The 27,104-nt window shown below is 31.3% G+C and overlaps 7 protein-coding genes across 10 annotated transcripts; all 7 read right to left on the bottom strand.

The window, feature by feature from the left end:
* Nucleotides 1-4,229: 4,229 nt before the first annotated feature.
* Nucleotides 4,230-4,884, bottom strand: LOC135133426 (uncharacterized). Of its 2 annotated transcripts, none has more exons than XM_064061809.1 (4): nucleotides 4,805-4,884; nucleotides 4,605-4,748; nucleotides 4,434-4,556; nucleotides 4,230-4,383 (listed from the first exon to the last, which is right to left on the bottom strand). In XM_064061809.1, exons 1-4 carry the CDS (start codon nucleotides 4,820-4,822, stop codon nucleotides 4,264-4,266), a joined length of 405 nt encoding a protein of 134 aa, XP_063917879.1. In that variant the 5' UTR covers nucleotides 4,823-4,884; the 3' UTR covers nucleotides 4,230-4,263. The 2 variants fall into 2 exon arrangements, with proteins under 2 accessions (XP_063917879.1, XP_063917878.1); XM_064061808.1 differs by having other exon boundaries at nucleotides 4,802-4,852.
* A 3,199-nt stretch (nucleotides 4,885-8,083) lies between these two features.
* LOC135133776 (uncharacterized) lies at nucleotides 8,084-8,878 on the bottom strand. 2 transcript variants are annotated; one of them, XM_064062287.1, is made up of 4 exons: nucleotides 8,799-8,878; nucleotides 8,611-8,742; nucleotides 8,428-8,550; nucleotides 8,084-8,372 (listed from the first exon to the last, which is right to left on the bottom strand). In XM_064062287.1, the coding sequence occupies exons 1-4, from the start codon at nucleotides 8,814-8,816 to the stop codon at nucleotides 8,238-8,240; spliced, it is 408 nt and encodes a 135-aa protein (XP_063918357.1). In that variant the 5' UTR covers nucleotides 8,817-8,878; the 3' UTR covers nucleotides 8,084-8,237. The 2 variants fall into 2 exon arrangements, with proteins under 2 accessions (XP_063918357.1, XP_063918356.1); XM_064062286.1 differs by having other exon boundaries at nucleotides 8,087-8,372; nucleotides 8,599-8,742.
* A 1,296-nt stretch (nucleotides 8,879-10,174) lies between these two features.
* LOC135133453 (uncharacterized) lies at nucleotides 10,175-10,786 on the bottom strand. The gene is made up of 4 exons (XM_064061846.1): nucleotides 10,736-10,786; nucleotides 10,525-10,680; nucleotides 10,378-10,476; nucleotides 10,175-10,321 (listed from the first exon to the last, which is right to left on the bottom strand). Exons 1-4 carry the CDS (start codon nucleotides 10,751-10,753, stop codon nucleotides 10,187-10,189), a joined length of 408 nt encoding a protein of 135 aa, XP_063917916.1. The 5' UTR covers nucleotides 10,754-10,786; the 3' UTR covers nucleotides 10,175-10,186.
* A 1,395-nt stretch (nucleotides 10,787-12,181) lies between these two features.
* Nucleotides 12,182-13,429, bottom strand: LOC135133454 (uncharacterized). The gene is made up of 4 exons (XM_064061847.1): nucleotides 13,393-13,429; nucleotides 13,217-13,339; nucleotides 13,047-13,148; nucleotides 12,182-12,352 (listed from the first exon to the last, which is right to left on the bottom strand). The coding sequence occupies exons 1-4, from the start codon at nucleotides 13,408-13,410 to the stop codon at nucleotides 12,218-12,220; spliced, it is 378 nt and encodes a 125-aa protein (XP_063917917.1). The 5' UTR covers nucleotides 13,411-13,429; the 3' UTR covers nucleotides 12,182-12,217.
* Nucleotides 13,430-14,995: 1,566 nt separating this feature from the next.
* Nucleotides 14,996-15,664, bottom strand: LOC135133416 (uncharacterized). The gene is made up of 4 exons (XM_064061799.1): nucleotides 15,554-15,664; nucleotides 15,345-15,500; nucleotides 15,199-15,297; nucleotides 14,996-15,142 (listed from the first exon to the last, which is right to left on the bottom strand). The coding sequence occupies exons 1-4, from the start codon at nucleotides 15,569-15,571 to the stop codon at nucleotides 15,008-15,010; spliced, it is 408 nt and encodes a 135-aa protein (XP_063917869.1). The 5' UTR covers nucleotides 15,572-15,664; the 3' UTR covers nucleotides 14,996-15,007.
* Nucleotides 15,665-17,748: 2,084 nt separating this feature from the next.
* LOC135133427 (uncharacterized) lies at nucleotides 17,749-18,392 on the bottom strand. The gene is made up of 4 exons (XM_064061810.1): nucleotides 18,336-18,392; nucleotides 18,136-18,279; nucleotides 17,981-18,085; nucleotides 17,749-17,930 (listed from the first exon to the last, which is right to left on the bottom strand). Exons 1-4 carry the CDS (start codon nucleotides 18,351-18,353, stop codon nucleotides 17,796-17,798), a joined length of 402 nt encoding a protein of 133 aa, XP_063917880.1. The 5' UTR covers nucleotides 18,354-18,392; the 3' UTR covers nucleotides 17,749-17,795.
* Nucleotides 18,393-21,532: 3,140 nt separating this feature from the next.
* Nucleotides 21,533-22,206, bottom strand: LOC135133758 (uncharacterized). Of its 2 annotated transcripts, none has more exons than XM_064062252.1 (4): nucleotides 22,128-22,206; nucleotides 21,930-22,070; nucleotides 21,777-21,881; nucleotides 21,533-21,726 (listed from the first exon to the last, which is right to left on the bottom strand). In XM_064062252.1, exons 1-4 carry the CDS (start codon nucleotides 22,143-22,145, stop codon nucleotides 21,592-21,594), a joined length of 399 nt encoding a protein of 132 aa, XP_063918322.1. In that variant the 5' UTR covers nucleotides 22,146-22,206; the 3' UTR covers nucleotides 21,533-21,591. The 2 variants fall into 2 exon arrangements, with proteins under 2 accessions (XP_063918322.1, XP_063918321.1); XM_064062251.1 differs by having other exon boundaries at nucleotides 22,125-22,191.
* Nucleotides 22,207-27,104: the final 4,898 nt, after the last annotated feature.

Genomic DNA, 27,104 nt, shown 5'->3' with positions numbered 1-27,104 from the left:
TAAAAGACAGAATTTTACAATGGAAAATTTGGAAAGACATCTGATTGTTTATTGTAACCGAAAAAAAAGTATAGCGTATACCGTATTTATGCTTTATGTAAAAATATGTAGTAGGTAATACGTGTAATAGAGATTTCACGTGTTTTTTCTTTGAAGTTTCTTGTTCTTTCTTTCTGGCTCGCCGGAGGTCGAAAAATTCCCCTTTAAATTGAAAATCGTTTTTTCCAGTGAGATGTCCATCAATTTCTTATATTACCTGATTATTTCTTGCTCCAAGTCGTTCTAAATTTGTAAATCTACAGTTTTTTTTTTGTTAATATGAACATATACCTCAACTACAAATTATTAGTTGACATTTGTAAAATCCTGGAAAGTTTTTTCCCAAGCATTTTCCGACATTTCCCTTCCATTCCAACCACAGTTTCTCCTAGCAACCCCTGCCAGCAGGATCCAGTCCTCCCGCCGAAATCGGCAAGTGGTGAAAGATGAATGTCCTCTGACAAGCTTGAGGTTATATGAGATGATGACGTATGCGTTGGGCAATATGGCTGGTACGAATGCCAAGAGCTCGTCCACAGCAGAGATGCGGTCTGAATCCATTTGTGAGATTAAATTTGTGATTCATTGTAGCGGAATGGAGAGTTGTCACATATGTCGGCTCGGTCTCTGGCTAAGTGGATAGTTACGTTATGTAGAAAATATTTTAAAGCAAAAAGCACCACGCTGTTCGCTCTTTTGATTTACGTACGGCGCGAGCAAAACCAGAACCGCCAGGCTAATGCAGACAAAGTGTACAAGTAATGCATTTCCTTTCGGAAAACTGTCGACAAGTCGCTTTTCGGCACAGATCCACAAACAAAATCTAACGTAAACATTTCGGGAGAGTGTTTTCTAATTGGCGGAGTGAGAGCAAGGGAGGTTTTTTCGGTTCCAGGACTTTTGTATAGTAAAATTGTCGACGGACTACAAGCAGGAACGGTGGACCTACTTTTTCGTATTCTAGGAGATATGAAACGTCGGGAATACGCGACATTTTTCAAATGGAACCGAATATATAATGCTCTTATTAGCAAAACCCAAAAAATAAAAATATACAAGCAGTAAATTATTTATTTGCTGATATGAAAAATAAATACAGTAAATCACGTGGCGAAACGGAGGCGGAAAGGGTGGAAAAAATCTAAAATGTAACATTTATGTTCAGCGATTTTCCGTGAAAACAATTTCCATAGTCATAACAGACTATTAGCTGAATAAAACCACCAACGGTTGGCTTTTCATGAAAAAATGGTTACAAATTTATAACGTTCTGACTTTAAAATTGATTCCATTAAAAAATTCCAAAAACAAATGTCAGCAATAACCGCTCCATAAAATTTATTTATAACATTAATTTGAAACTAAAACACGAACCCGTCGCCGAAAAAGTAAAATAAAATTTATCGCTTTATAGGCGACATAAAGCTCTCCATCTGAAATCAATCGAATTATAAAAACTACAAATGGCCATAAGTATCTTTTAAAAATGATTACCTCGCACAACCAAATTCAGTTAGGAAAGATGATTTAATAAATCTACTAAATGACGTTTTATGATAATATATGACCGATCCATATTTGCCGATTTATTGCCGCCAATTCTCGGCCTTATGGCCTCGGCTTTAGGAGCTCCGCCGGCAATTGCCGGAGTGTTGAGTTATTGGTATCGTTGAATCCGATCTATTAGATTGATTAAACTAGTAAGTTGTTACAGTCTCCGTGCACTACATGAGCTAGAATATGAGAAGAGAATTTAGCAAGGGTGAGCACTCCAACCCCTGCTTCATAATTTACGCTGCAGCCACTCTAACATATTTTAATTTTTTAGCAGCGATTTTCGCGCCACTAAAAAGAATGATAATTTTAATTAGAAATATATTTTACCATAAAATGGACAGTTATTATACACATTAATCGTGACATTGGATGTGTACACGGCACGGTGATAATATTTTGTTCAAAATTACTTTCAATATTAACCGTTTTACTGCCACGTGATTCATCTAACTGCAACCGTGGAGCTCTGGAGCATCCGGACAAGGTTGTCTTCAGCTTCATACATTGTTAATTTTAATTTATTATTGTCAACAATTAAACTTCACGTGTTACAATCTAAAATTTGTTGTAGCAACGACAACAAAATTCCCCAAAATTTAAAAAAATAAAATTTTTATTTTAAAATCATAAAAAATGCGCGAAGTGATTAGAATTAATTTTAGATTTGTGTTTTCAGTAGTGCATAATTACCGCTATAACTTTTTTTTCACTGATTGATATTCAAATTAGGAGCAATTTGATAGGATACAATTTTTGAAAAATTTCGTCAAATTATTTGAACATTTGTTGCAAAATGTTAAAAAGAGAAACTGGTTTAAATACGACTACTTTCTGCAATTGCTATTAGATAACAACACAAGCTAGAAACATAAAAGTTATACAAAAAATATATTTTTGAAAATGTAATGAAAACCCTGTTTAAATCGATCATTTTGCAGCTATTAGCCTAATTGTTATACACAACTAGTAATTTTTACATTTGTGTTCTCTATAGATATGGTTATGGATAATGTTGACAGCCGTTTTAATCCATAGCCGTGCACACAGTTTTCGTAGTGTGCTCAAGGTCTAGCGCTCGCTCGAAATTTTCTTCTGTAAAACCTGTTCTTTTGGGGGTTTTAATAAGTCTTTCAATTTAGAACATGAACGCTCCACGTCACAACTGGTTATGGAACCGTAATTAAAAAATGGGAGCAAATTATCATATGTATTTTGTTCTAATGTTTGGCTCTGTCATGCCGTCGCAATATTGATGCAAATTGTTTAAACCGGGAGTGCTACTAAAAACAGATTCTACTTTGTGCAAATAAACTATAGTTTTCGATGAATCTTGACAATTTTGTGTAATGTTAAATATTATAAAAAAATAATATAAAAGCTGCTTCTATTAAACATGGAATAAAAAAATCAAAATAAGATTCTTAAAAATAAAAAGTGTACTGAAAAACCTCCAAAGAGATATATATAAATAAAAAGAAACTAAAATGTTAAACACATTTCTGTTACTAATTTGCTATTTTACAAATGAATACTGCACCGACTGCGCCACTTCCAAGCGCTTGATGTGCAAGGAGTAATTGACGCCTATGTACAGGTGCGTATTGCACCTGAAAAACAAGGGATAAGACTGCGATCCAAATGCAGTGTAGTCGCATTTACTTAGCCGTTTGACTCATTAAGTTTTCGTTAATTGTATTTATGGAATAAGTGACGATTAAATTCAGTGATTATTACCCGTTACTGAGTTCTGGCGATCCAGGGCGTCCCCAACTACATTCATGACGTAGGCCGACAGAAATCCGCTGTCTAGTGATAACATATGCTTCAGGATGAGATCTTGGTAGTTGAGGTCTTCGTAATCAAGAAAGGCTTTGACGTGGATGCAGAAAAACATAAACTAGAAATGCATATTCAAAATTATCAAAACTAACTGAAAAATTCGAAGTTAACCAGATATAGCTTAACCATAGTGGTTATCCTATGTTTCATCGTCCGAAACAGACTTGAACTGTTATGTCAAACCTATATTTACAGAGTTGCGGCCCTTGGGTCATGATGCCATAAACTAATAAAACTATAACTTGAGTGGTGAGCTTAAAATAGTTAATTATGTGAATGTAGGTAAATCTGGAGATTAGCACTGCTTTCAATTTACCGCATGTTGTGATTTTGTAAATATCTTTGGTAACACCAAAATTATATGTTATTTATAGAAAAAGTAATAAAAAGTTGGATTAAAAAGTTACGAATTCACTCATATTTTATATTTAAAGAACTACAAACAAAACTATTTAAAATTAACATTACCTGAATATGATTATATATTTAGTTCCTCCTTTGCATCTCAGGTAAAATTTTTCAGAAATTAAGTACATTGAATATTATTTTAACAATGGACATAGAGTGTTCATAAAGTAAAACAGAATATTTGTCTCCAGTATCAAGTTGATATCATTCCAAAAACTGGTCTAAGTGTTTGTTTATATCCTCAAGATATTTAAATATTTATATTTGTTAAATCTCACCAAATGACTAAACAAACAAAGAGTGAACGAAGTTTTCGTTTATATATTGCAAAGTGTTCAAAATGGAAACCATTTGCTTTTTTTAAATTCTATTTTATTTCTTATGTATGTTTTTATAGTTTTAACATTGTTAATGGTTCAACTAAGAACAATTGCATCCGTCTGGCACTCTTTTAGTTATAAAATTGTAGCAATCATTATCACTCCTGAAAAGTTGCACCTCTTTCTCCTGCATTTTTGTTTTTGCGGGTTCAAACTTTTCCTAAAATTTTGTTTATCGTTATTGTTATAATTTTCAAAATGTATACATACTGGATTGAAACAAAATATGCACGTCACACTCGTCTCGTTGTCATCTGACATAATCAGCTGTTCATTTCTATTAATTAATTGATGAATTTTAATTGGTTTTTCTTTCTCCACGCACCAAAAATCCTGAAAAAGAATCAATTTTTGTGCTTGGACTGAAACATTAGAACTTACTGGGCGACACATTTTTAGTTGACAACTATCTTCCAGTATGTTTTGTAAATACAAACTTCTTTTTATCATAGCATAGATGTCAACATCGTAACTTTCGGGGTAAAAAGCCATAACTGTTAGTAGTTGTATGGACAAAATTATAACCTGTAAAATTTATCAAATTATTAAAAATAATAAATAAATTAGTAAAACAGAACCACCAAAAACATCTTGCTCATATTGATATTTATTTATTGTGTAAATGCAAGCTACTGGCAAAGTTGTTTCTAGTCAAGTGATATTTATACACTACATGAAAATATTACAAGGTGATAAAACAATACATGTAAGGGGCAAGCTCAAAAAATTTAATTTGTTGGAAATCTAGGGATTAACTCCGCTTTGGGGGTCTGCTTGGTACAATTATTTGTTTTTTCCTTGATAACGTTATTGGCTCGCCTTAGTTTCTATTTATGAAAACAAGTTTATTGAAAGGGCACAATCACTCGAATTGTCAAAGTAGGACCAAGACGGAGACAGAAATAGAGAGAGAAAGCACGTTTTTTGACTTGTAGTTCTGTATAATTAAATTCTGATACATATCGTTTCAACGTGATGGCGACACAACCTGATTGTGAATTGTGCTAAATCAAGTATTTATTATTCGGTAAAGACTAAATAAGGGCAGCGCAAAGTTGGTGGTGGAATTTTGACTAATTGTTTGAGATTTCCTTATGAATGAGATAATGATTTATAAGGATATATGCTCGAAAGCGAACTGTAAGCAGTCCGTGTTGACCCAGCCCCAGACACACCACCGTAGGATGTCCCAGCATAAAGCCGAATTTCCCGAAAACGGTAATCTCTATGTATGAGATTTTCGTTAATTTGGATAAAATGTGTCTCACTGATTCATATATCCTATTGTGTTTGATATATGATTTCTGCTCTCTCCTATTTAAATTTCAATTTTGAATTGAAATATGTCCCTCCAACGACAATCAATTTGTTGTTAAGAAACATATAGATGGCGTGCATGTTCGACTTTAGTGGTAGTCAGCGAGACTGCGCTAGCTGTGACGTAGCGGTGACGAAGGTCAACGTCACTAATGGCTGATTGGTCGTAAGCGCGCCTGTCTGAGTTTACTTGTTTATCTTGTGTTTGTTTAATAAATATGTTAACCGTTGTTGTTGGTTTTCGTTTCAAGTGCCTGGTTTAAGTACTAACATTTGTTATTTACGAATCCTCCCTAGCAGATTACATTTACCATTGTTTCACATTCACAAAGAGGAGGATTGATTATGTTATAGATATCTTGCTACTCCGTCAGATACTTCGTGGTCCAGTCAGACCGAGGACTTATTTTTTTTCTTGAAGGGATTATTATAAAATATATACAATTTTGCAAAATCAAGTTTTATATTTTTTTGAAAAAACTGGATTTGTTCGATTGCATTTAAGGAGCTTGTGAAGTTCTGCCTAAATAGACCAACAAACAGCAGCAATATTTATAAATTAAATTAATTTTGTTGTTTCGAATTTTAATTTTTCTACAATTTTAAATATGACGAATTTTGAATAACCCGCAAGATATATAAAAAAATATTTATTTTACAAAATATGTATATATTATGTAAGTGTGAAGGAAATGTTGAGTAAGGGTGTCCACTTGAGAGCAACTCGCACGAGAGTTCTAATTTTGATTTTATACCAGCTTTAATCTTAAGTTGTTATTTCAAATTTCAGAGGTCTATTATTGCAATGAATTCAGTTATTACGAAAAAAAAAAAAACACTTAAAACAGACTTATTGGAGATCACTGTCGGACTTCGAAATACGTTCGTATTGTGAGAGTCGCTCACAAACTCGGAGAAACCAGGTAAGACGATACGCTTACCCAGTTGAGGGTAGGCCCGACCATTGCTTTACGGGCTGATTTTGGAATTATTTCTCGCAAGCGCCCTCTCAAGTGGACACGTACCTTAAGAGCTGGAACAACATTTGCTCTCTTCTTTAGAATGTTATTGAGGAACATCAGTTTTTTTTTTTTTTTTCAAACAAACATTCGACGGTTTAAACTGATTTTTTTAGAGTAACTTGTGCACGTATATTTAAAAATAAGCATGCATTTTTAAACCAAAAGTATCAAAATTGAATTGTACTACATTTCAAATAGGTACAATATTTTGAGTTGAACTCATCACATTTAAAGGGGATAAATAGACAAATTGTTAGGATGATTTTCAAATAAAAATAAATTTTTGGGTAACCAGTTCAGTAGTTTCGAAGGTTATTGTTCTAATAAAATCATTGACGGACTATAGGCACTCTAAGGGGAAATCTGTACTTTCGTATTTTGCGAGTAGTGAAATTTCAGAAAAAACATTCCTGAAAATAACCCTTTTGGAATATTTGCTTACTAACAGCTGTGTACGTAAAATTTGAAATTTCTGAGTTTTTGCATAGAGTTCATAATTTAGAAGCTTAGATGCCAACATCGATATATATTATACAGTGATATTATTATTATTATAAAAAAAACTGATTTCATTGTCGCTTTAAAATTTTACCATATTTTTGAAACTTCTAATATGTTAACTTATTTTCAATTTTTATGTAAAGGGTAGGGGTGGAGTATGGCTGAGGTAGCTTGTTTGTGGCTAAAAAAGCATAAATACATACATACATATGTTATTTTTTGAAACAATATAATGAATTAAAAAGTTACGATAAAGTGAAGTTTTGTTGACAGGTTAGTAAGCTAGAAAAAATCTAAAAAAAAAATTTTGATGTTGAAATCATCGTCGTTTAATTCCAGTTTTTCTGATTTTTCATAACCCCAAGAATTCTGAAAAATCGCGCTACAGTTTTTTGCGTTTTTGACTAATGTACTTACTTTTGCGCAAATTTTCAAGTGAAGGCTCTCTCCCAAATTGTGTATGTGCCTCAGGATGACATCTCGGTAGTTGAGGTCTTCGTAGTCAAGAAAGGCTTTAATGTGGATGCAGAAAAGCATAAACTAAAAATACGTATTCGAAATTATCAAAACTAATTGAAAAAATAATGCTAACATGTCGGTTGATGAATTTAAAATCCATATTCACGAAATAAGAGTAATAATAATTCTAATAATGTTCAGGTGTCCGTCTCGTTGACAATAAAACTATTTGTGTGAATTATCAAAAATAATCCAGAACTCGAAAGCGAGAAGCGAGCAAGGCAAGGCTGTAGCGATCGGCACTGGGGGCCGATAGTGGGGGTAAATAAATTTCGAGCGCCCAGCTCTAATGATTAGATATTTAGTTTCTTCTTTGTATAAAATGAATGACGTAAAATTATTCAGAAATTAAGTACATTGAATATTATTTTATTAATGTACATACATAGAGTGTTCATAAAGTGGAACAGAATATTTGTCCCCAGTATAAAATTGATGATATCATTCCAAAAACTGGTCTAACATTTTTGTTTTTACCTTCAAAACATTTTAATACTTATATTTTTTAAATTTCACCAAATGACTAAACAAATAAAGAGTGAAAACGAAGTTTTTGTTTATTTATCGTAAGGGAGTTCAAAATTGAAACCATTTGCTCTTTTTTAACAACTTTACTTTTTTTGTTATGGATGTTTTCATAGTTTTAACGTTGTTATTAGTTCAGCTCAGAACACTTGCATCCGTATGGCACTTTTTTAGTCTGATTATATACATAGCAACCCTTATGACCTTTACTGAAAAGTTGCAGTTCTTCGTACTGGGTTGGTCTTTGTACGGCTTCAAGATTTCTCTGAAATTTTGTTTATCGGTATTGTTGTAAATTTCAAAATGTGTACTGTACATACTGGATTGAAACAAAATATACACATCACATTCATCTCGTTGTCATTTGACATATTCAGCTGTTCATTATTATTAATCAATTCATGAATTTTAATTGGTTCTTCTTTCTCCACGCACCACAAATCCTGAAAAAGCATCAATTTTTGTGCTTAGACTGAACAATTAGAACTTACTTGGTGACACACTTTTATATAACTACTATTTTCCAGTATGTATCGTAAATACAAACTTTTTTGAATCGCAGTGTGGATGTCAACATCGTAACTTTCGGGGTAGAATGCTATAACTGTTAGTAGTTGTATGGACAAAATTATAACCTGCAAAATTTATCAAATTGTTAAAAATAATAAATAAATTAGTAAAATAGAACCACCAAAATGATCTTGCTCATATTGATATTTATTTATTGTGTAGCGCAAGCTACTGGCAAAGATATTTCTAGTAAAGTGATATTTATACACTACATGAAAATATTACAAGGTGATAAAACAATATACGTAAGGGGCAAGCTCAAAAAATTTAATTTGTTGGAAATCTAGGGATTAACTCCGCTTTGGGTACTTATTTGTTTTTTACTTGATAACGTTATTGGCTCGCCTTTGTTTCTATTTATGAAAACAAGTTTTTTGAAAGAGTACAATCACTCGAATTGTCAAAGTAGGACGAAGACGGAGACAGAAATAGAGAGAGAAAGCACGTTTTTTGACTCGTAGTTCTCTATAATTAATTTCAAATTTTAATTTTTCTACAATTCTAAATATGACGAATTTTGAGTAACCCGCAAGATATATAAAAAAATATTTATTTTACAAAATATGTAGACAAGGTTATTCAGCTAAGATGACCCATTTAAGTTTTAAAATAGGCAACCCAAAATACTGACTCCACCTGAATCTCGATTACAAAAAATGTTAAATTAAATTGTATCAAAGTTTGCTAAATGTATAGAAACGTCAGCCATCGTCAGTGTCAGATAAACCCCTAGAGTATGGTTAAAGTGACCATTTATTTTTTCTCTCAAAACGGGACACAAAAAAAATTGATAAGTAAAACATGTGTATTTCTTTTTAAGGCAGAGTAGATTATACATTTTAACAAAAATTAAGAAAATTCTTCGATTTTTTTATACTTATCTGAAGAACGAATTTGTTTCAATATATTTGGTGATGCCATTAAGTATTTGTGAAATTCAAGACATGACATATCAGTATTGAGTTTCGTAATTAACATTGATTTTAATGAGGTTATTTGCAGCTGTGTGTTTTCCGTTGTCCATAATTTGTTCATGAAGGAAAATGTATGGCTGAGATAGCTTGTTTTTAGCTAAAAAAGCATAAACACATACACACATGTTATTTTTTGAAACAATATAATGAATTAAAAAGTTACGATAAAGTGAAGTTTTGTTGACAGTTTAGTAAGCTAGAAAAAAATCTAAAATAAAAATTCTGATGTTCAAACCAACATTAAAATTTACAGCGAAGTTGTGTTGTAAAATTTTGGCATAAACTTAAATTATGGAAAATAAGAAAATAAATTTGACAAATTTTCAGTTGTGTTAAAGAATACTAAATTTGATGTTTTGAATTTACAATTGTTATAATCGATACTTCAGAATATATAATACCTTTCCAGTGAAAACTATATTCTGAATTGATTAAAATTAAGCAATTGTAAAAAATAAACTAAAATGTTTTTAAGGGGTAAATAAAATACGTAAAAAGGCTTGAAAAATTTATTTGGGTCTAGTTAAAAGTACAATCACTTGGTACTACATTTGCACCCATCATTAATTCTTCTGCTGCGTGTAATAAGACGAAAGTAAGTGTTCGATTCTTTTTCGAAAACTATCACATGCCTTTTTTGAGTTATGGGTGTCGTAAGCGCTTTGGTAGTCTAAAAATTTTATTTAAGAGTAGCAATCACAACAGCGCATATTTTTTTCAACACACCTTGTTGTAGCAAGTTTCACAGGTAATATTCCGAGCATTTGGGATCAGCTCGTTCTCATTCGCAACAACGTCATGTTCTGTCTCTATACAAATAAGGTCCTAAAAAAATTATTTTCGAAACAATTTTAAAAATATGTTTCTACTTACCTCACAAAATTTTCTGACATTTTGATTGCGTTTTATCAACGAGTTGCTTGCCACTATTAAGGCCCCAAAGTCTTCGTCGTCGAATAAGTCAGGAAAATAGTTGTAAAGACGACCACCTGCTGCAATTGCTATTAGATAACAATACCAGAACACAAGCTAAAAACATGTAAAAGTTTTACAAAAAATAGATTTTTGACAATGTAATAAAAACCTTGTTTAAGTTGATCATTTTGCCGCTATTTGCCTAATTGTTATACACAACTAATCATTTTTACATTCGTGTTCTACATATATATATATATATATATATATATATAGGGTTATCTTTTTGTGACATCAAAATAATGGATAATGGTTGACAGCTTGATTGTTCGGTGGCGAGCTTACAAAGATCATAGAAGTAAATTACATTATAAATATAGACGATGCGCTTATTTTTGTAACTGAATAATTCAATTGATTTGTGTACATGTAACGTCGGAAGGTATGATTACATTGGTCAACAACCAAAATACTCCTTTAATAAAAATGTGTGCACTTATTGCAGTTTTTTATGTAGATTTCAAATCTGCACTCCAAATTTTTCCATCACGTCACATTTTTGTGCTACACGTAATTTTATATCGTAAAATTGCCATTTTTCACATAAAACGTGCATCTGTACTGCCCTTATTACACGAGTTGAAAAAATCAAATTCGATGATTTAGTCAAGTAGGCATGTGTCACAATTTAAATGACATTTAGAAGTTACGTCAAAATTCTTGTTGTGTGTAATTTTGCAAAATGAGTGTAATACAAAAAAAGATCGCACCTACAATTAGTTTCACAAAAACAGGATAATATGAGTAAATCAGGTGCTCATAGATCGAAAAGCAATGGGAATATGACGTTCATATCACTTTCATTTGTCCCGTTTTTTTTTGAAACCAATTGTACATGTGTAAGAACAACCCTAATGTATTTTGTTACATCTGCGATCAATATGCTATAAAATGTCAACGTCTGCATATATCGCATATTATTAAATTGATATATCACCAATATCTTGGTTTCGAGGTAAGGGATCAGGATAAACAATGGGAGATTATTGTTGGTTCCTGCAAAGGGAGTGTTCATCGAATTGTTACAGTCGTCAAGCAAAAAGAAAACGATTTTAAGCATCTAAAATTAATTAAAACCATTTATTCAAATCCTTGGAAATAAAATTTGCTAGTTATTTCATAAAAATTATTATTATTGGGCAAGGTATTATTTTTTTGAAAAGTGTTAAAATCGTGTTTTTTCGTATTTCGGATTCCAATAAAAATTAAACTAGACGTGCACAAACGGCAAAAATCATTTTTATAGAAGTTTTAGGATACAAGGAAGTCATTTATGCCAAAAAGACAAAAAGCGTATGACTGCGATTTTTTTTTGTAGACCTGTGTTATTTATCAGTTCGTTATTATGTGCGTTGATAAATATTTTCCACGATCTGATCATTTGCATTAAGAATGTTTGTAATATTAATTAAGGACATCAGAGCTTAATAAGCATTTTCAAATAATATTGATTGTCTAACACGTTTATGTAGATATTCCAAATTCTAAAATTAAACGACAGCTGGTAATCTTAATAACCTTTATTTTATTACTTGTATGTTAAATATCGAGATGAAAGCCATTTAAGGTTCGATCTGGAAAGCTTATTCTTCTAACAGTTGCAGCCATTATTTACTACAAGTGTTTCATTTTTAAGCCAATAGCACTTCTCATCACCAGCAAAGATTTGGACAAATTTGATTTGTTGCCTCTTATCTGTTATTCCATCAATGAAATGTTCAAGCCTCTGAAAGTATACATACATGTGGGTAATTCCATGCCAAATCGACCACTTTTGAACCCGACCCTTTTCGATTTTGCTGAAATTTTTATATATTTTTCTACCCCAATAAAGACGTTTCTGAGAATTTTTTAAAACAATCAAACATGTCGGACTTTGAGAAATTGACAGTTTTTCTAAAAAAAGTTGAAAAATCTCATAGAACCTCACATCAATTTTTTTCCAATTTTTGTCTGAACTTACATTAAAGACAAAAATTAAAAAAAAAACCTCCCGTTAACTTAATTTTTGAAAAAGAAGAGCTATTTTTTTGAAAATTTCAAAACTTTTTTGGTGGGGCAAAAATATTTCAAAAAATTCTCAGAAACGTCTTTAGAAAAAAAGATAAACATTTCAACAAACTCGAAAGGGGTCGGGTTCAAAACTGTTCGATTTGGCATGGAATGCCCCATGTATATTATAAGTGTAATAGTTATGTGATTAATTAATTTCGTTGTTTTATTTGTATTTTTATATATTTAAAATTTGTGAAACTGTTTGTTGGAAAGTAATCCACTATAGACTATTGTCTGCTGGAGTAAAATACTATTATTATTATTATTATTATTATATGCAGCGATGTTTTTAGACATTTATCTTAAAATTATTTCATTCACATTTCATTTGTTTCAACGAAATTTTTCTGAAAATTTATACTTACGGCATTGTAGCAAAACAAGCAGGTAATATTCATTTCATCACTGTTCGACATCATTTGAGTGTTTAATTCCAGTTTTTCTGACTTTTCGTAACACCAAAAATCCTGAAAAATCGCACTACAGTTTTTTGCGCTGATTTTCTTTTGAGTCCGTCTTTGACTAATTTACTTACTTTTGCGCAAATTTTCAAGTGAAGGTTCTCTCCCAAATCGTGGATGTGCCTCAGGATGACATCTCGGTAGTTGAGGTCTTCGTAGTCTAGAAAGGCTTTAACGTGGATGCAGAAAAACATAAACTAGAAATACATATTCGAAATTATCAACACTAACTGAAAAATTCGAAGTTAACCAGATATAGCTTAACCATAGTGGTTATCTTATGTTTCATCGTCCGAAACAGACTTGAACTGTTATTTCAAACCTATATTTATAGAGTTGCGGCCCTTAGGTGATGATGCCATAAATTAATAAAACTATGACTTGAGTGGTGAGCTTAGAATAGTTAATTTTGTGAATGTAGGTAAATCTGGAGATCACCACTGCTTTCAATTTGGCGCATGTCGTGATTTTGTAAATATCTTTGATAACGCCAAAATTAGAATATATGTTATTTATAGAAAAAGTAGTAAAACGTTGGATTACAAAAGATACGAGTTCACTCATATTTTAAATTTAAGGAAACTACAAACAAAACTATTTAAAATTAACATTACCTGAATATAATTTTAATTTTTCTATAGTTCTAAATATGACGACTTTTGAATAACCCGCAAGAAATATTAAAAAATATATTAATAAGTATTTACAAAATATGATAAAGATAAAGTACGTAGGTAAGTGTGAAGGAAATGTTGAGTAAGAACTTGAATAACATTTGCTCTCTCCTTTAGCATGTTATTGAGGAACATCAGTTTTTTTTTCAAACAATCATTTGACGGTTTAAACTGATTTTTTAGAGTAACTTGTGCATGCTGATTCAAAAATAAGAATGAATTTTTAAACCAAAAGTATCAAAACTGAATTGTACATTTCAAATACAATATTTTGAGTTAGGCTCATCACATTTAAAGGGGATAAATAGACAAATTTTTAGGATGCTTTTCAACTAAAAATAAATTTTTCGGTAACCGGTTCTGTAGTTTCGAAGGTTATTGTTCTAAAACAATCGTTAACACACTATAGGTAGTCTAAGGGAATATCTGTATTTTGGTATTTTGCGAGTAGTGAAATTTCAGAAAAAACATTCGTCAAAATAACCCTTTTGGAATATATGCCTACAGCTGTGGACGTAAAATTTGAAATTTCTGAGTTTTTGCATAGAGTTCATAATTTAGAAGCTTAGATACCAACATCTATATATATTATACAGTGATATTATTATTATTATTATAAAAAAAAAATGGTTTCATTGTCACTTTAAAATTTTGCCATATTTTTTAAGCTTCTAAAAAGTTAATTTGTTTTCAATTTTTATTTGCGTTGGAATAAAGGGCAGGGGTGGAGTATGGCTGAGGTAGCTTGTTTTTAGCTAAAAAGCATAAATACATACACACATGTTATATTTGAAATAATATAACCAATTAATAAGTTACGATAAAATGAAATTTTGTTGACACTTTGGTAAGCCAGAAATAAATCTAAAATAAAAATTTTGATTTTGAAACCGACATTAAAATTTACAGCGAAGTTGTGTTGTAAAATTTTGGCATAAACTTAAATTATGGAAAATGTGAAAATAAATTTGATAAATTTTCAGTAGTGTTAAATAATACTAAATTTGATGTTTTGATTTTACAATTGTTATAATCGATAATTCGGAGTATATAATACCTTTCCAGTGAAAACTATATTCTGAATTGATTAAAATTAACCAATTGTAAAAAATAAACTAAAATGTTTTTAAGGGGTAAATAAAATACGTAAAAAGGCTTGAAAAATTTATTTGGGTCTAGTTAAAAATACAATCACTTGGTACTACATTTGCATCCATCATTAATTCTCCTGCTCTGTGTAATAAGACGATAGCAAGTGTTCGATTCTTTTTCGTAAACTGTCACATGCCTTTCTTGAGTTATGGGTGTCGCAAGCGCGTTGGCAGTCTAAAAATTTTATTTAAGAGTAGCAATGACAACAGCGTATGTTTTTTTCAACAAACCATGTTGTAGCAAGTTTCACAGGTAATATTCCGAGCATTTGGGATCAGCTCCTTCTCATTCGCAACAACGTCATGTTCTTTCTCTATACAAATAAGGTCCTAAAAAATTATTTTCGAAACAAATTTAAAAATGTGTTTCTACTTACCCCACAAAATTTTCTGACATTTTGACTGCGATTTGTCAACGAGTTCCTTGCCACTATTAAGGCCCCAACATCTTCGTCGTCGAATAAGTCAGGAAAATATTTGTAAAGACGAGTACCTGCGGCAATTGCCATTAGGCAACAATACAAGAAGACAAGCTAAAAACATGAAAATTTTACAAAAAATATATTTTTGACAATGTAATAAAAACCCTGTTTAAGTTGATCATTTTGCAGCTATTTGCCTAAATGTTATTTATACACAACTAGTCATTTTTACGTTCGTGTTCTCTGTATATATGGTTATCTTTTTGTGACATCAAAGTAATTGATAATGTTGACAGCTCGATTGTTCGGTGGAGAGCTTAGAAAGTTCATAGAAGCAAATTACATTACAAATATAGACGTTGCACTTATTTTTGTAACGGAATATTTGAATTGATTTGTGTACACGATACGTCGGAAGGTATGATTTATTTATCAGTTCGTCATTATGTGCGTTGATAAATATTTTCCACGATCTGATCATTTGCATTAAGAATGTTTGTAATATTAATTAAGGACATCAGAGCTTAATAAGCTTTTTCAAATAATATAGATTTTCTAATACGTTTATGTAGATAATGGAAATTCCAGAATTAAACTTAATTATCTCTATTTTATATTTTGCTTGTTAAATATAGAGATAAACCCATTTATCGATCTGGAAAGCTTATTCTTCTAACAGTGGCAGTAGTAGTGGCATCATTTACTACAAGTCCATTATTTTTAAGGCGATAGCATTTCCCTTCATGAACAAAGATTTGGACAGATTTGTTTTGTTGCACATGTATTATTCTATCACTGAAATGTTCAAGGCTCTGAAAGTATATATACATGTGGGTAATTCCATGCCAAATCGACCATTTTTGAACTCGACCCGTTTCGATTTTGCTGAAATTTTATATTTTTTTCGACCCCACTAAAGACGTTTCTGGGAATTTTTTAAAACAATCAAAAATTTCGGACTTTGAGAAATTGACGGTTTTTCTCAAAAAATTGAAAAATCTGATAGAACATCAAATCAAATTTTTTTTCAATTTTTTTCTGAAATGTACCTTGAAGACAAAAATTAAAAAAAAAACGTCCCGATAACTTAATTTTTGAAAAAAAAGAGCAATTTTTTTGAAAATTTTATAACTTTTTTTGACGAGATAAAATAATTTGAAAAAATTCTCAGAAAGATCTTTAGTGGGGTAGGAAAAAAACATAAAAATTTCATCAAACTCGAAAGGGGTCGGGTTCAAAAGTGGTCGATTTGACGTGGAATGCCCTATGTAATTGTTTTAGACATTTATCTAAAAATTGTTTTATTTACACTTCATTTGTTTCAATTAAATTTTTCTGAAAATTTTTACTTACGGCATTGTAGCAAATCAAGTAGGTAATTACTATCCAACATTATTTGAGTGTCCTCGTTTAATTCCAGTTTTTCTGACTTTTCATAACCCCAAAAATCCTGAAAACTCGCGCTACAGTTTTCGACTAGTTTACTTACTTTTGCACAAATTTTCGAGTGAAGGTTCTCTCCCAAATCGTGGATGTGCCTCTGGATGACATCTCGGTAGTTGAGGTCTTCGTAGTCAAGAAAGGCTTTAACGTGGATGCAGAAAAACATAAACTAGAAATACATATTCGAAATTATCAAAACTAACTGAAAAATTCGAAGTTAGCCAGATATAGCTTAATCATAGTGGTTATCCTATGTTTCATCGTCCGCAACAAACTTGAACTGTTACGCGAAAACTATATTTATAGAGTTGTAGCTCTTAGGTGGTGATGCCATAAAATAATAAAGCTATAACTTGAGTGGTGAGCTTAGAATAGTTAATTTTGTGAATGTAGGTAAATCTGGAGATTAGCACTGCTTTCAATTTAGCGCATGTCGTGATTTTGTAAATAATTTTGATAACGCCAAAATTAGAATATATGTTGTTTATAGAAAAAGTTGTAAAAAGTTGTATTACAAAAGATAGGAATTCACTCAAATTTTAATTTTAAAGAAACTACAAACAAAACTATTTAAAATTAACATTACCTGAATATTATTAGATATTTAGTTCCTCATTTGCATAAAATTAACGACGTCATCTCAAGTAAAATTATACAGAAATTACATTGTACGAGTATATTATTTTTACAATGTACATATAGTGTTCATAAAGTAAAAGAGAATATTTGTCCCCATTATAAACTTGATGATATGATTCCAAAAACTGGTCCAAATTTTTTGTTTTTACCCTTAAGATATTTAAACATTTATATTTTTTAACTCTTACCAAATGACTAAACAAATAAAGACTGAAGGAAATTGGTTTATTTATCGTAAAGAGTTCAAAATTGAAACCATTTGTTTTTTTTTTAATTTACTTTATTTGTTATGTATGTTTTTATAGTTTTAACGTTGTTATTGGTTCACTTAGGACACTTGCATCCGTTTGGGACTTCTTTAAGCTGATCTTTAGGTCTGTAACAACCAGGACCAACTTGATTGAAACGTATCACATTTTTGTACTGGGTTACCCCTGGTTTGGGTTTAAACGTCTTTTCCTGAAATTTCTTTGTCGCTATTGTTATATTTTTCAAAATATGGTACATACTGGATTGAAGCAATATACACAGATCAATTTCATCTCCTTGTCGTTTGACATCTTCAGCTCATGATATTGTTTAATTGGTTCACCTGACTCCAGGCACCACAAATCCTGAAAAAATATGAATTTTTTCGTGCTTAGACTGAAAAATTAGAACTTACTGAGCGACACATTTTTAGTTGACAACTATCTTCCGGTATGTTTCGTAAATACAAGCTTCTTTTAATCGCAGTGTAGATGTCAACATCATAACTTTCGGGGTAGAATGCTGTTACTGTTAGTAGTTGTATGGACAAAATTATAACCTGCAATATTTATCAAATCGTTAAAAATAATAAATAAATTAGTAAAATAGAACCACCAAAAAGATCTTGCTCATATTGATATTTATTTCTTGTGTAGTGCAAGCTACTGGCAAAGTTGGTTCTAGTAAAGTGATATTTATACACTACATGAAAATATTACAAGGTGATAAAACAATACACGTAAGGGGCAAGCTCAAAAAATTTAATTTGTTTGAAATCTAGGGATTAACTCCGCTTTGGGGGTCTGCTTGGTACACTTATTTGTTTTTCTCTAGATAACGTTATTGGTTCTCCTTAGTATCTATTTATAAAAAAAAGTTTATTGAAAGGCTACAATCACTCGAATTGTCAAAGTAGGACCAAGACGGAGACAGGAATAGAGAGAGAAAGCACGTTTTTTGACTTATAGATCTGTATAATTAAATTCTGATACACATAGTTTCAACGTGGTGGCGACACAACCTGGTTGTGAATTTTCCTAAATAAATTATTTATTATTCGGTAAAGACTAAATAAGAGCAGCGCAAGTTTGGTGGTGGAATTTTGACTAATTGTTATATGCTCGAAAGCGAACTATAAGCAGTCCGTGTTGACCCAGCCCCAGACACACCACCGTAACCAGTTCAGTAGTTTCGAAGGTTATTGTTCTAATAATATCATTAACAGACTATAGGCAGTCTAAGAGGAAATCTGTATTTTCGTATTTTGCGAGCAGTGAAATTTCAGAAAAAACATTCGTCAGAATAACCCTTTTGGAATTTATGTCTACAGCTGTGGACGTAAAATTTGAAATTTCTGAGTTTTTGTATAGAGTTCATAATTTAGAAGCTTAGATGCCAACATTGATTTATTATACAGTGATATTATTATTATTGCTATTTAAAAAAATTTATTTCATTGACGCTTTAAAATTTTGCCATATTTTCGAAACTTCTAAAATGTTTATTTATTTTCAGTTCTAAGCTACAAAAAAATCTAAAATAAAAATTTTGATTTTGAAACCAACATTAAAATTTACAGCGAAGTTGTGTTGTAAAATTTTGGCATAAACTTTAATTATGGAAAATGTGAAAATAAATTTGATAGATTTTCAGTTGTGTTAAAGAATAACTACTAAAGTTGTAATTTTGATTTTACAATTGTTATAATCGATAATTCGGAGCATACCTATAATACCTTTCCAGTGAAAACTATATTCTGAACTGATTAAAAACCAATTGTAAAAAATAAAAATTTTGATTTTGAAACCGAAATTGTGTTGTAAAATTTTGCATAAACTTAAATTATGGAAAATGTGAAAATAAATTTGATAGAATTTCAGTTGTGTTAAAGAATAACTACTAAAGTTGATATTTTGATTTTACAATTGTTATAATCGATAATTCGGAGTATACCTATAATATCTTTGCAGTGAAAACTATATTCTGAACTGATTACAAACCAATTGTAAAAAATAAACTAATACTTTTAAGGGGTAAATAAAATACGTAAAAAGGCTTGAAAAATGTATTTGGGTCTAGTTAAAAATACAATCACTTGGTACTACATTTGCATCTATCATTAATTCTTCTGCTGTGTGCAATAAGACGATATCGAGTGTTCGATTCTTTTTCGAAAAGTGTCACATGCCTTTCTTGAGTTACGGATGTCGTAAGCGCCTTGGCGGTCTAAAAATATTATTTAAGTGTAGCAATGACAACAGCGCATATTTTTTTCAACACACCATGTTGTAGCAAGTTTCACAGGTAATATTCTGAGCATTTAGTGTCAGCTCGTTCTCATTCGCAACAACGTCATGTTCTTTTATGTAGATAATGAAATTAAACTTACAACTGATAATAATCTTAACAACCTTTATTTCATAACTTGTATGTTAAATACAGCGATGAACCAACCCCCTTAAGGTTCGATCTGGAAAGATTTATTCTACTAACAGTGGCAGCCATCATTTACTTCAAACTCATTATTGTTAAGGCCATCAGAACAAATATATGGACAGATTTTTTTTGTTGGATCTGGTCTGTTATTCTATCACTGAAATGTTCAACAAGACTCTGGAAGTAGTTATACATACATGTATATGCAGTGATGTTTCTAGACATACTATTTTATCTTAAAATTATGTTATTTCCAGAAATCGTTCATTGAGTTTGGACAGTGTTGTAAAATCAAAAAATTGGTACTTGCCGAATTCTAGCAAAAGAAGCAGGTAATATTCATTTCATTACTGTTTGATAGTATTGGAGTATCGTCGTTTAATTCCAGTTTTTCTAACTTTTCGTAACACCAAAAATCCTGAAAAATCGCGATAGAGTTTTTTTGCACTGATTTTATTTTGAGTCGTTTTTTGACTAATTTATTTACTTTTGCGCATATTTTCAAGTGAAAGTTATCTCCCAAATCGTGGATTTTGCTTGATAAGGTAACATAACATATGCTTCAGGAAAACATCTTGGTAGGTAGTTGAGGTTTTCGTAATCAAGAAAGGCTTTAACGTGGATGCAGAAAAACATAAACTAGAAATGCATATTCAAAATTACCAAAACTAACTCAAAAATTCGAAGTTAACCAGATATAGCTTAACCATAGTAGTTATCCTATGTTTCGTCGTCCGAAACCGACTAGAACTGTTATGTCAAACCTATAATTATAGAGTTGCGGCCCTTGGCTGATGATGCCATAAATTAATAAAACTATAACTTGAGTGGTGAGCTTTGAATAGTTAATTTTGTGAATGTAGGTAAATCTGGAGATTAGCACTGCTTTCAATTTACCGCATGTTGTAATTTTGTATATATCTTTGATAACACCAAAATTTGAATGTACGTTATTTATAGAACAACTACTAAAACGTTGGACTACAAAAGTTATATTTTCACCCATATTTTAAATTTAAAGAAACTACAAACAAAACTATTTAAAATTAACATTACCTGAATATGATTAGAAATTTAGTTCCTCCTTTGCATAAAATGAATTACGTCATCTCAGGTAAAATTATTCAGAAATTAAGTACATTGAATATTATTTTAACAATGCACATAGAGTGTTCATAAAGTAAAACACAATATTTGTCCCCAGTATAAATTTGATGATATCATTCCAAAAACTGGTCTAACTCTTGTTTTTATCCTCAAGATATTTAAATATTTATATTTTTTAAATCTCACCAAATGACTAAACAAACAAAGAGTGAACGTAATTTTTGTTTAATTATGGTAAAAAGTTCAAAATTGAAACCATTTGATTTTTTTTTTTTAATTTTACTTTATTTGTTATGCATGTTTTTATAGTTTTAAAGTTGTTATTGGTTCAATTTCGTCTGCAATTGCATCCGTTTGAAACTTTAAGCGGATGTCTACGTTGATAGCAATTGTCACCAACTTGTTCGAAACGTGTCACAGATTTCAACTGAGTTACCCCGGATTTGGGTTTAAGCGTCTCTCTCTGAAATTTCTTTGTCGCTATTGTTATATTTTTCAAAATATGGTACATACTGGATTGAAGCAATATATACAGGTCACTTTCATCTCGTTGTCGTTTGACATAATCAGCTTTTTATTTTGTTTAATTGGTTCTTCTTTCTCTACGCACCACAAATCCTGAAAAAGCATCAATTTTTGTGCTTAGACTGAACAATTAGAACTTACTTGGCGACAGAATTTTAAATAATTATCTTCCAGTAAGTATCGTGAATACAACCTTCTTTGCATCGCAGTGTAGATGTTAGCATCATAACTTTCCTGGTACAATGCTGTAACTGTAAGTAGTTGTATGGACAAAATTATAACCTGCAAAATTTATCAAATTATTAAAAATAAAAATTAAATTTGTGAAAATAGAACCACCAAAAAAATTTTGCTCATATTGATATTTATTTATTGTGTAGTGCAAGCTACTGCCAAAGTTGTTTCTAGTAAAGTGATATTTATACACTACATGAAAATATTAAACGGTGATAAAACAATAAACGTACGGGACAAGCTCAAAAAATGTAATTTGTTGGAAATCTAGGGATTAACTCCGCTTTGGGGGTCTGCTTAGTACACTTATTTGTTTTTTTCTTGATAACGTCATTGGCTCGCTTGACTTCATGAAAACAAGTTTATTGAAAGGGTACAATCACTTGTCAAAGTAGGACGAAGACGGAGACAGAAATAGCGAGAGAATGCACGTTTTTTGACTCGTAGTTCTGTATAATTAAATTCTGATACACATCGTTTCAACGTGGTGGCGACACCACCTGGTTGTGAATTTTGCTAAATCAAGTATTATTCGGTAAAGACTAAATAAGAGCAGCGCAAAGTTGGTGGTGGAATTTTGACTAATTGTTTGAGATTTCCATATGAATGAGATAATGAAATATGGTAACATTAATATGGATATATGCTCGAAAGCGAACTGTAAGCAGTCCGTGTTGACCCAGCCCCAGACACACCACCGTAGGGCGTCCCAGCATAAAGCCGAATTTCCCGAAAACGGCAATCTCTATGTATGAGATTTTCGTTAATTTGCATAAAATGTGTCTCACTGATTCATATATCTTATTGTGTTTGATATATGATTTCTGCTCTCTCCTGTTTAAATTTCAATTTTGCACCGAAATATGCCCCTCCAACAACAAACAATTTGTTATTTACGAATTCTCCCCAGCAGATTACACTCAGCATCGTTTCGCATTCACAAAGAGGAGGATTGCAGGGAATATTTTCGGGATAGATGCGCTTAACGTGATAATTAGGTCAATTTCCGGGATACAAATGTCTTTATTTTATCTAGAAGTGATTATTATTAAAATAGGATTATGACTGAATAGTTGCAATGTTTAAAATTGTCTTATTATAAGTGTAACTTTACAACCAATTTAACAAACTGGAATATATCTAAGGAGAACACAAAAATTGATCTTGTTTGGGTAGTTTAGGTAGAAAATAATCAATTTATATGGCAACAATATTATGAGGAATTGGAAAAAGTGTTTTTAAGAGACGTGGACTGTGTATCGAATTTACGAAACATTTTTCTGAACGGAAAAATTAATGAAGTGTGTATATTCCTCCCAAATATTTATGACGTAATTTTACGGAATAATATTCTTTACTACTTGATTTCAAAAATCATTGATACAATTTTTTTTTAAATGATAAATCTAGAAAGAATAAACGAGCTTTTAAATTTAATAGTTAAACTTAAAGCGTTATTATAATCCATCCCTTAATCAGCGACATAAAATAGTGATTATGTAGTGGAGGTTCTAGCTCAATCTTTGGTGTAGGTATGAGTTCCTGTAAAGTCACTAAATCTGTTGCTACTGTTAAAAAGTGTAGCAAATTACCTGTGTCTCAAATTGGAAACAAAAAACTTAACTTGTGTGCTAGAGAAGGCTATTAAGAGTTAGTAATTTTTTAAGAATTGTTTGACACCAATGTGGAGGCTGTTAATTAAATTAGCAACCTAATGGCAAGTATATAGGACCGCCATAATTACAATAAAAATATATCTGATGTCAAAAAACACGGAAAGTAGGAAGGACTGACATATTTCCATTTCAAAAATTTATTAAATGCCTCACATAAGTAAGTAAGATTGTCCGAAGTTACTTAACCTTAGCCGGAAATGAGCCAGAACCCGAGCATACATAAAATACATTAAGCCATAAGTCGCACTTGCGTAAAGAAATAATTAATCAGAACCCGCACTACATAATTATTTTAAATTTCTACATTTGCGTATTACAGTTTTACATAAATTTTGATCGTGTAGGTTTTTCAACAGGGGACAAATAAATTACCAGGCTAGCAAAACAATTGAAATAATCATTTCTTTATTCAAAAATAATCAATTTATATGGGAACACTATTATGGCATTCGGGGAAAACGTTTACTTAAATTTACAAAATTTAGAGACATTTTTCTTTGTAGAGAAAATTAATAATGTACATGACACAATTCTTTCCAAGAATTGATGACGTTATTTTACGGAATGAAACTCATTATTCGATTAAAAAATTAATTGTCGAAATAAATTTTTCTGCTGTATAAATGTATAGAAAAAAGAAAACAATTCTGGAAAGTTATTCTTACTTCCCAAGCGTAAGCTAAGGAAGTATAGTAATCGAGTCCATACGACGAATGGCCAGTTTATATTTTCTGGACGTTTCATGACCCCTAGAGTACGAAAAAAGTAGTCTCCCGTTTCCGTCTGTCTGGTGTTTGTATCCATTTCTATTAGACACGTAATCTCCGAAACTGCTGGACCGATTGTTGTCGAATTTGGACGTATATTAGAAATATCATGATTTGCTAATCATCCCCACCAATAATTTGATGACGTCATTTCAAAGAATTTTATGTTTATTTGATTAAGGGCCGATTTCATAATCAAGTTAAAGCAGCTTTAAAATTAAAATTGGATTTTTATCATGGAAACACATGTTGAGCCAGTGGTTTAAAGGTCCCATTAGTTAAAGGTCCTTTAAGTTTTGATTATGAAACTAACCCTTAACTGTTATACAACAATGAAGTCCTATAAGTGTGTAATTTATTACCAAAATAAATTTTTCTGTTGTATAAATGTATATGAATAGGAAAATAAATCGACAAATTATTTCTTCTGCTGTTATTTTGATTTGCTGTTAATTGCTTGATTTTTTTCAGACATTTTTCGTATAGGTACGTCCTTTTGTCATTTTCAAAATTTTCCCAAAAATTTGAAAATGACAAAAGGAACTCAATCCAGAAAGAATACATGAACTTATAATAATAATAATTCAATATAAAACGCTATAATATGCTTTTTTTGTAGAAAATAATTTTTGTTAACTGAGAATTTTCTGATAACAAAAGCATAAAATTTATATTAGATTGCTTATAAAATTTTACACCATTTGGAATCGTGAATGTTTTTCAGCATTGACTATCACCAGTATAAAAAAAAAAACGGTTGAAATAATAATTTCCTAGTCAGTTTATATGGCAACAGAGTTGTGACCATCGTCAAAAAAGCGCTGAAGCTTTACGAAAAAACAACCAGCCTCTGGAATAAATCCCGCTACTTTCGCTAATGAGCCCGGTTCGCCTTTTGTAGTTTACAATAAAAACATAATTTGTGGAGGCGGCGGTCGCTCGGACAGAAGTATGTAAATGAAATCCGCCGTCCGGGGGCGGCCGGCACGGGTCACTTGATATAGGAGTTATATTGAAAGGAAACCGGCTCATTAATTTAAAGAGTACAATGGCGGCAGGAAAGCACATGTTAAGTTTAGTTTGTTAATTACGACGTCACACACAATGGTGGCGCTTCCGCGCCAACCGCTCCCGGAAATGTGCTGCTCGTTGCTGCTCTGTTTCAAGCTCTCGCCGTGCCGCCCCCAGTTGTATACAGGACGCTTTTACATGCACCGCTTTTCATTCTTATCAAAACCACAACCGCAACGCTAACTGTTCACATGCAACTTTCAGCGTTTTGCAGATTGTTCCCAGGAAAAGTTGATAGTTGTTTTGCTGGAAAACTCGCACAAAGACGATCTGTCTGATTACTTATGTTTATAAACATGGTGGTAGAGAACCCACAACTTTTAGCGCAGTTTTGTTTGCAAATTATACGCCGAAATTCTAAATAAAATTAATTGAATTAAAGCAAGTATATATAGGGTGCGTCATGTGGTTGTGTAAATAAATTCCAATTATTTTGTTAAATTATTACTAAAAGCTAGGTAGATTTTTGCTTCGGCTTCTGAGAATAGTAATTTTTGATATAATGCAGTGAAAATATTTCTGTTATCGAACACGAGTTTATTGTGTGATATTTGTTGCAAAAGCAGAAAATGACGAGTGACCGCTTAATGTGGGTGGAATTTCTGAAAATGTATAAATCTGCCTGGTTTAATTTAGTTACGCCATGTAATTATCACTAATACCAATACAAGTATCACGCTTTTGGACAACAGACTGACAGAGCCTTATCTTGATTAAAAATAAAATGAGGAACAAATAAAAGCAGCGATTACATGGTCTGTCTATTATCTATATAAAATGTTATATATAATACCCGACTGTGAGTGACTCTTTTGAACGTTTTTCATTTAACAGGGTGTAGGTGTTTAAATCTATATTTTATGTGGCGTTTATTGATTATATGAAGGCGTATGCCTGATGTTAATTATAATTAAAACAATTATACTGTAACACAAAATTAATAATGCGACGCGAGTGTTGGTTTTTGCGATATAAATTTTCCATGGAACGTGAATTTTGGTTGTCTAATAGGAAAATTATTGTATTAACATTAAACAGATGTTTCTGTTTTAAGTTTTTTCCTTATTTTTTGTTTTATTGATTCAAGTTCCAACTGATGGAGTTATATTTATGTAGGTATGATGTGTGTAATATTAATATTTGTACGCACCTAATCTGAGCGTGATTCTTTAATTTATGAAACAGTCAAAAGAATTAGAGTTCATTATCCTTTATCAGTTTTACTGCTTAACAAGGGCGGTCTGTGTTTGACTAGATTATGGCAGGCATTAACAAAAGTCATGTGGAATAAATAGGTTTATTAGTATTTTTGTTTATGGTGGTGATTATTTGTCAATGTCATAATGAACTAAAAAAAATTTTGGTTATTTAGTTTTTAATTGCAAATCATATACAGCGTAAAAAATGTGTGGGTAAGCAAAATTGTGTTAATTTTGCTTATACAATAAAATAAAATGTCGAAATTATAAAATTTTAAAACTAATAAATTCAACTCTGAACTGTTTTTAAAATTTCAGAGTAATTAGAGAAGCTTTTCGTCTAACGACTGATGCAAATACGCGCTTCGT

The sequence above is a fragment of the Zophobas morio genome, unplaced genomic scaffold (genome assembly GCF_036711695.1).
Source record: "Zophobas morio isolate AGI-343-1 ecotype UQ-CSIRO unplaced genomic scaffold, CSIRO_AGI_Zmor_V1 ptg000022l, whole genome shotgun sequence".
In the NCBI taxonomy this organism is placed as follows: Eukaryota; Metazoa; Arthropoda; class Insecta; order Coleoptera; family Tenebrionidae; genus Zophobas; species Zophobas morio.
Note: the sequence above shows the minus strand (reverse complement) of the source record. Positions and strands in the feature narration are given on the sequence as shown.

Coding starts and splice junctions, on each gene's coding strand:
- LOC135133426 (XM_064061808.1), bottom strand. CDS start 4,822: ATGAGCAAGATGTTTTTGGTG. Junction 4,749..4,801: donor TGAGCAAGATGTTTTTGGTG/GTTCTGTTTTAC, acceptor TAAATTTTACAG/GTTATAATTTTGTCCATACA. Junction 4,557..4,604: donor AACTAAAAATGTGTCGCCCA/GTAAGTTCTAAT, acceptor ATTCTTTTTCAG/GATTTTTGGTGCGTGGAGAA.
- LOC135133416 (XM_064061799.1), bottom strand. Junction 15,298..15,344: donor ATGTCAGAAAATTTTGTGGG/GTAAGTAGAAAC, acceptor ATAATTTTTTAG/GACCTTATTTGTATAGAGAA. Junction 15,143..15,198: donor GTGAAACTTGCTACAACATG/GTTTGTTGAAAA, acceptor TAAAATTTTTAG/ACTGCCAACGCGCTTGCGAC.
- LOC135133758 (XM_064062251.1), bottom strand. CDS start 22,145: ATGAGCAAAATTTTTTTGGTG. Junction 22,071..22,124: donor TGAGCAAAATTTTTTTGGTG/GTTCTATTTTCA, acceptor TAAATTTTGCAG/GTTATAATTTTGTCCATACA. Junction 21,882..21,929: donor ATTTAAAATTCTGTCGCCAA/GTAAGTTCTAAT, acceptor ATGCTTTTTCAG/GATTTGTGGTGCGTAGAGAA.
- LOC135133453 (XM_064061846.1), bottom strand. Junction 10,477..10,524: donor ATGTCAGAAAATTTTGTGAG/GTAAGTAGAAAC, acceptor TAATTTTTTTAG/GACCTTATTTGTATAGAGAC. Junction 10,322..10,377: donor GTGAAACTTGCTACAACAAG/GTGTGTTGAAAA, acceptor TAAAATTTTTAG/ACTACCAAAGCGCTTACGAC.
- LOC135133427 (XM_064061810.1), bottom strand. Junction 18,086..18,135: donor AACTAAAAATGTGTCGCTCA/GTAAGTTCTAAT, acceptor ATATTTTTTCAG/GATTTGTGGTGCCTGGAGTC. Junction 17,931..17,980: donor GTGTATATTGCTTCAATCCA/GTATGTACCATA, acceptor AAGAAATTTCAG/GAAAAGACGTTTAAACCCAA.
- LOC135133776 (XM_064062286.1), bottom strand. Junction 8,551..8,598: donor ATATAAAAGTGTGTCACCAA/GTAAGTTCTAAT, acceptor ATGCTTTTTCAG/GATTTGTGGTGCGTGGAGAA. Junction 8,373..8,427: donor GTATATTTTGTTTCAATCCA/GTATGTACAGTA, acceptor ACAAAATTTCAG/AGAAATCTTGAAGCCGTACA.
- LOC135133454 (XM_064061847.1), bottom strand. Junction 13,149..13,216: donor ACTTGAAAATTTGCGCAAAA/GTAAGTAAATTA, acceptor GCGATTTTTCAG/GATTTTTGGTGTTACGAAAA. Junction 12,353..13,046: donor GCTTGTTTTGCTACAATGCC/GTAAGTATAAAT, acceptor GTATACTTTCAG/AGGCTTGAACATTTCATTGA.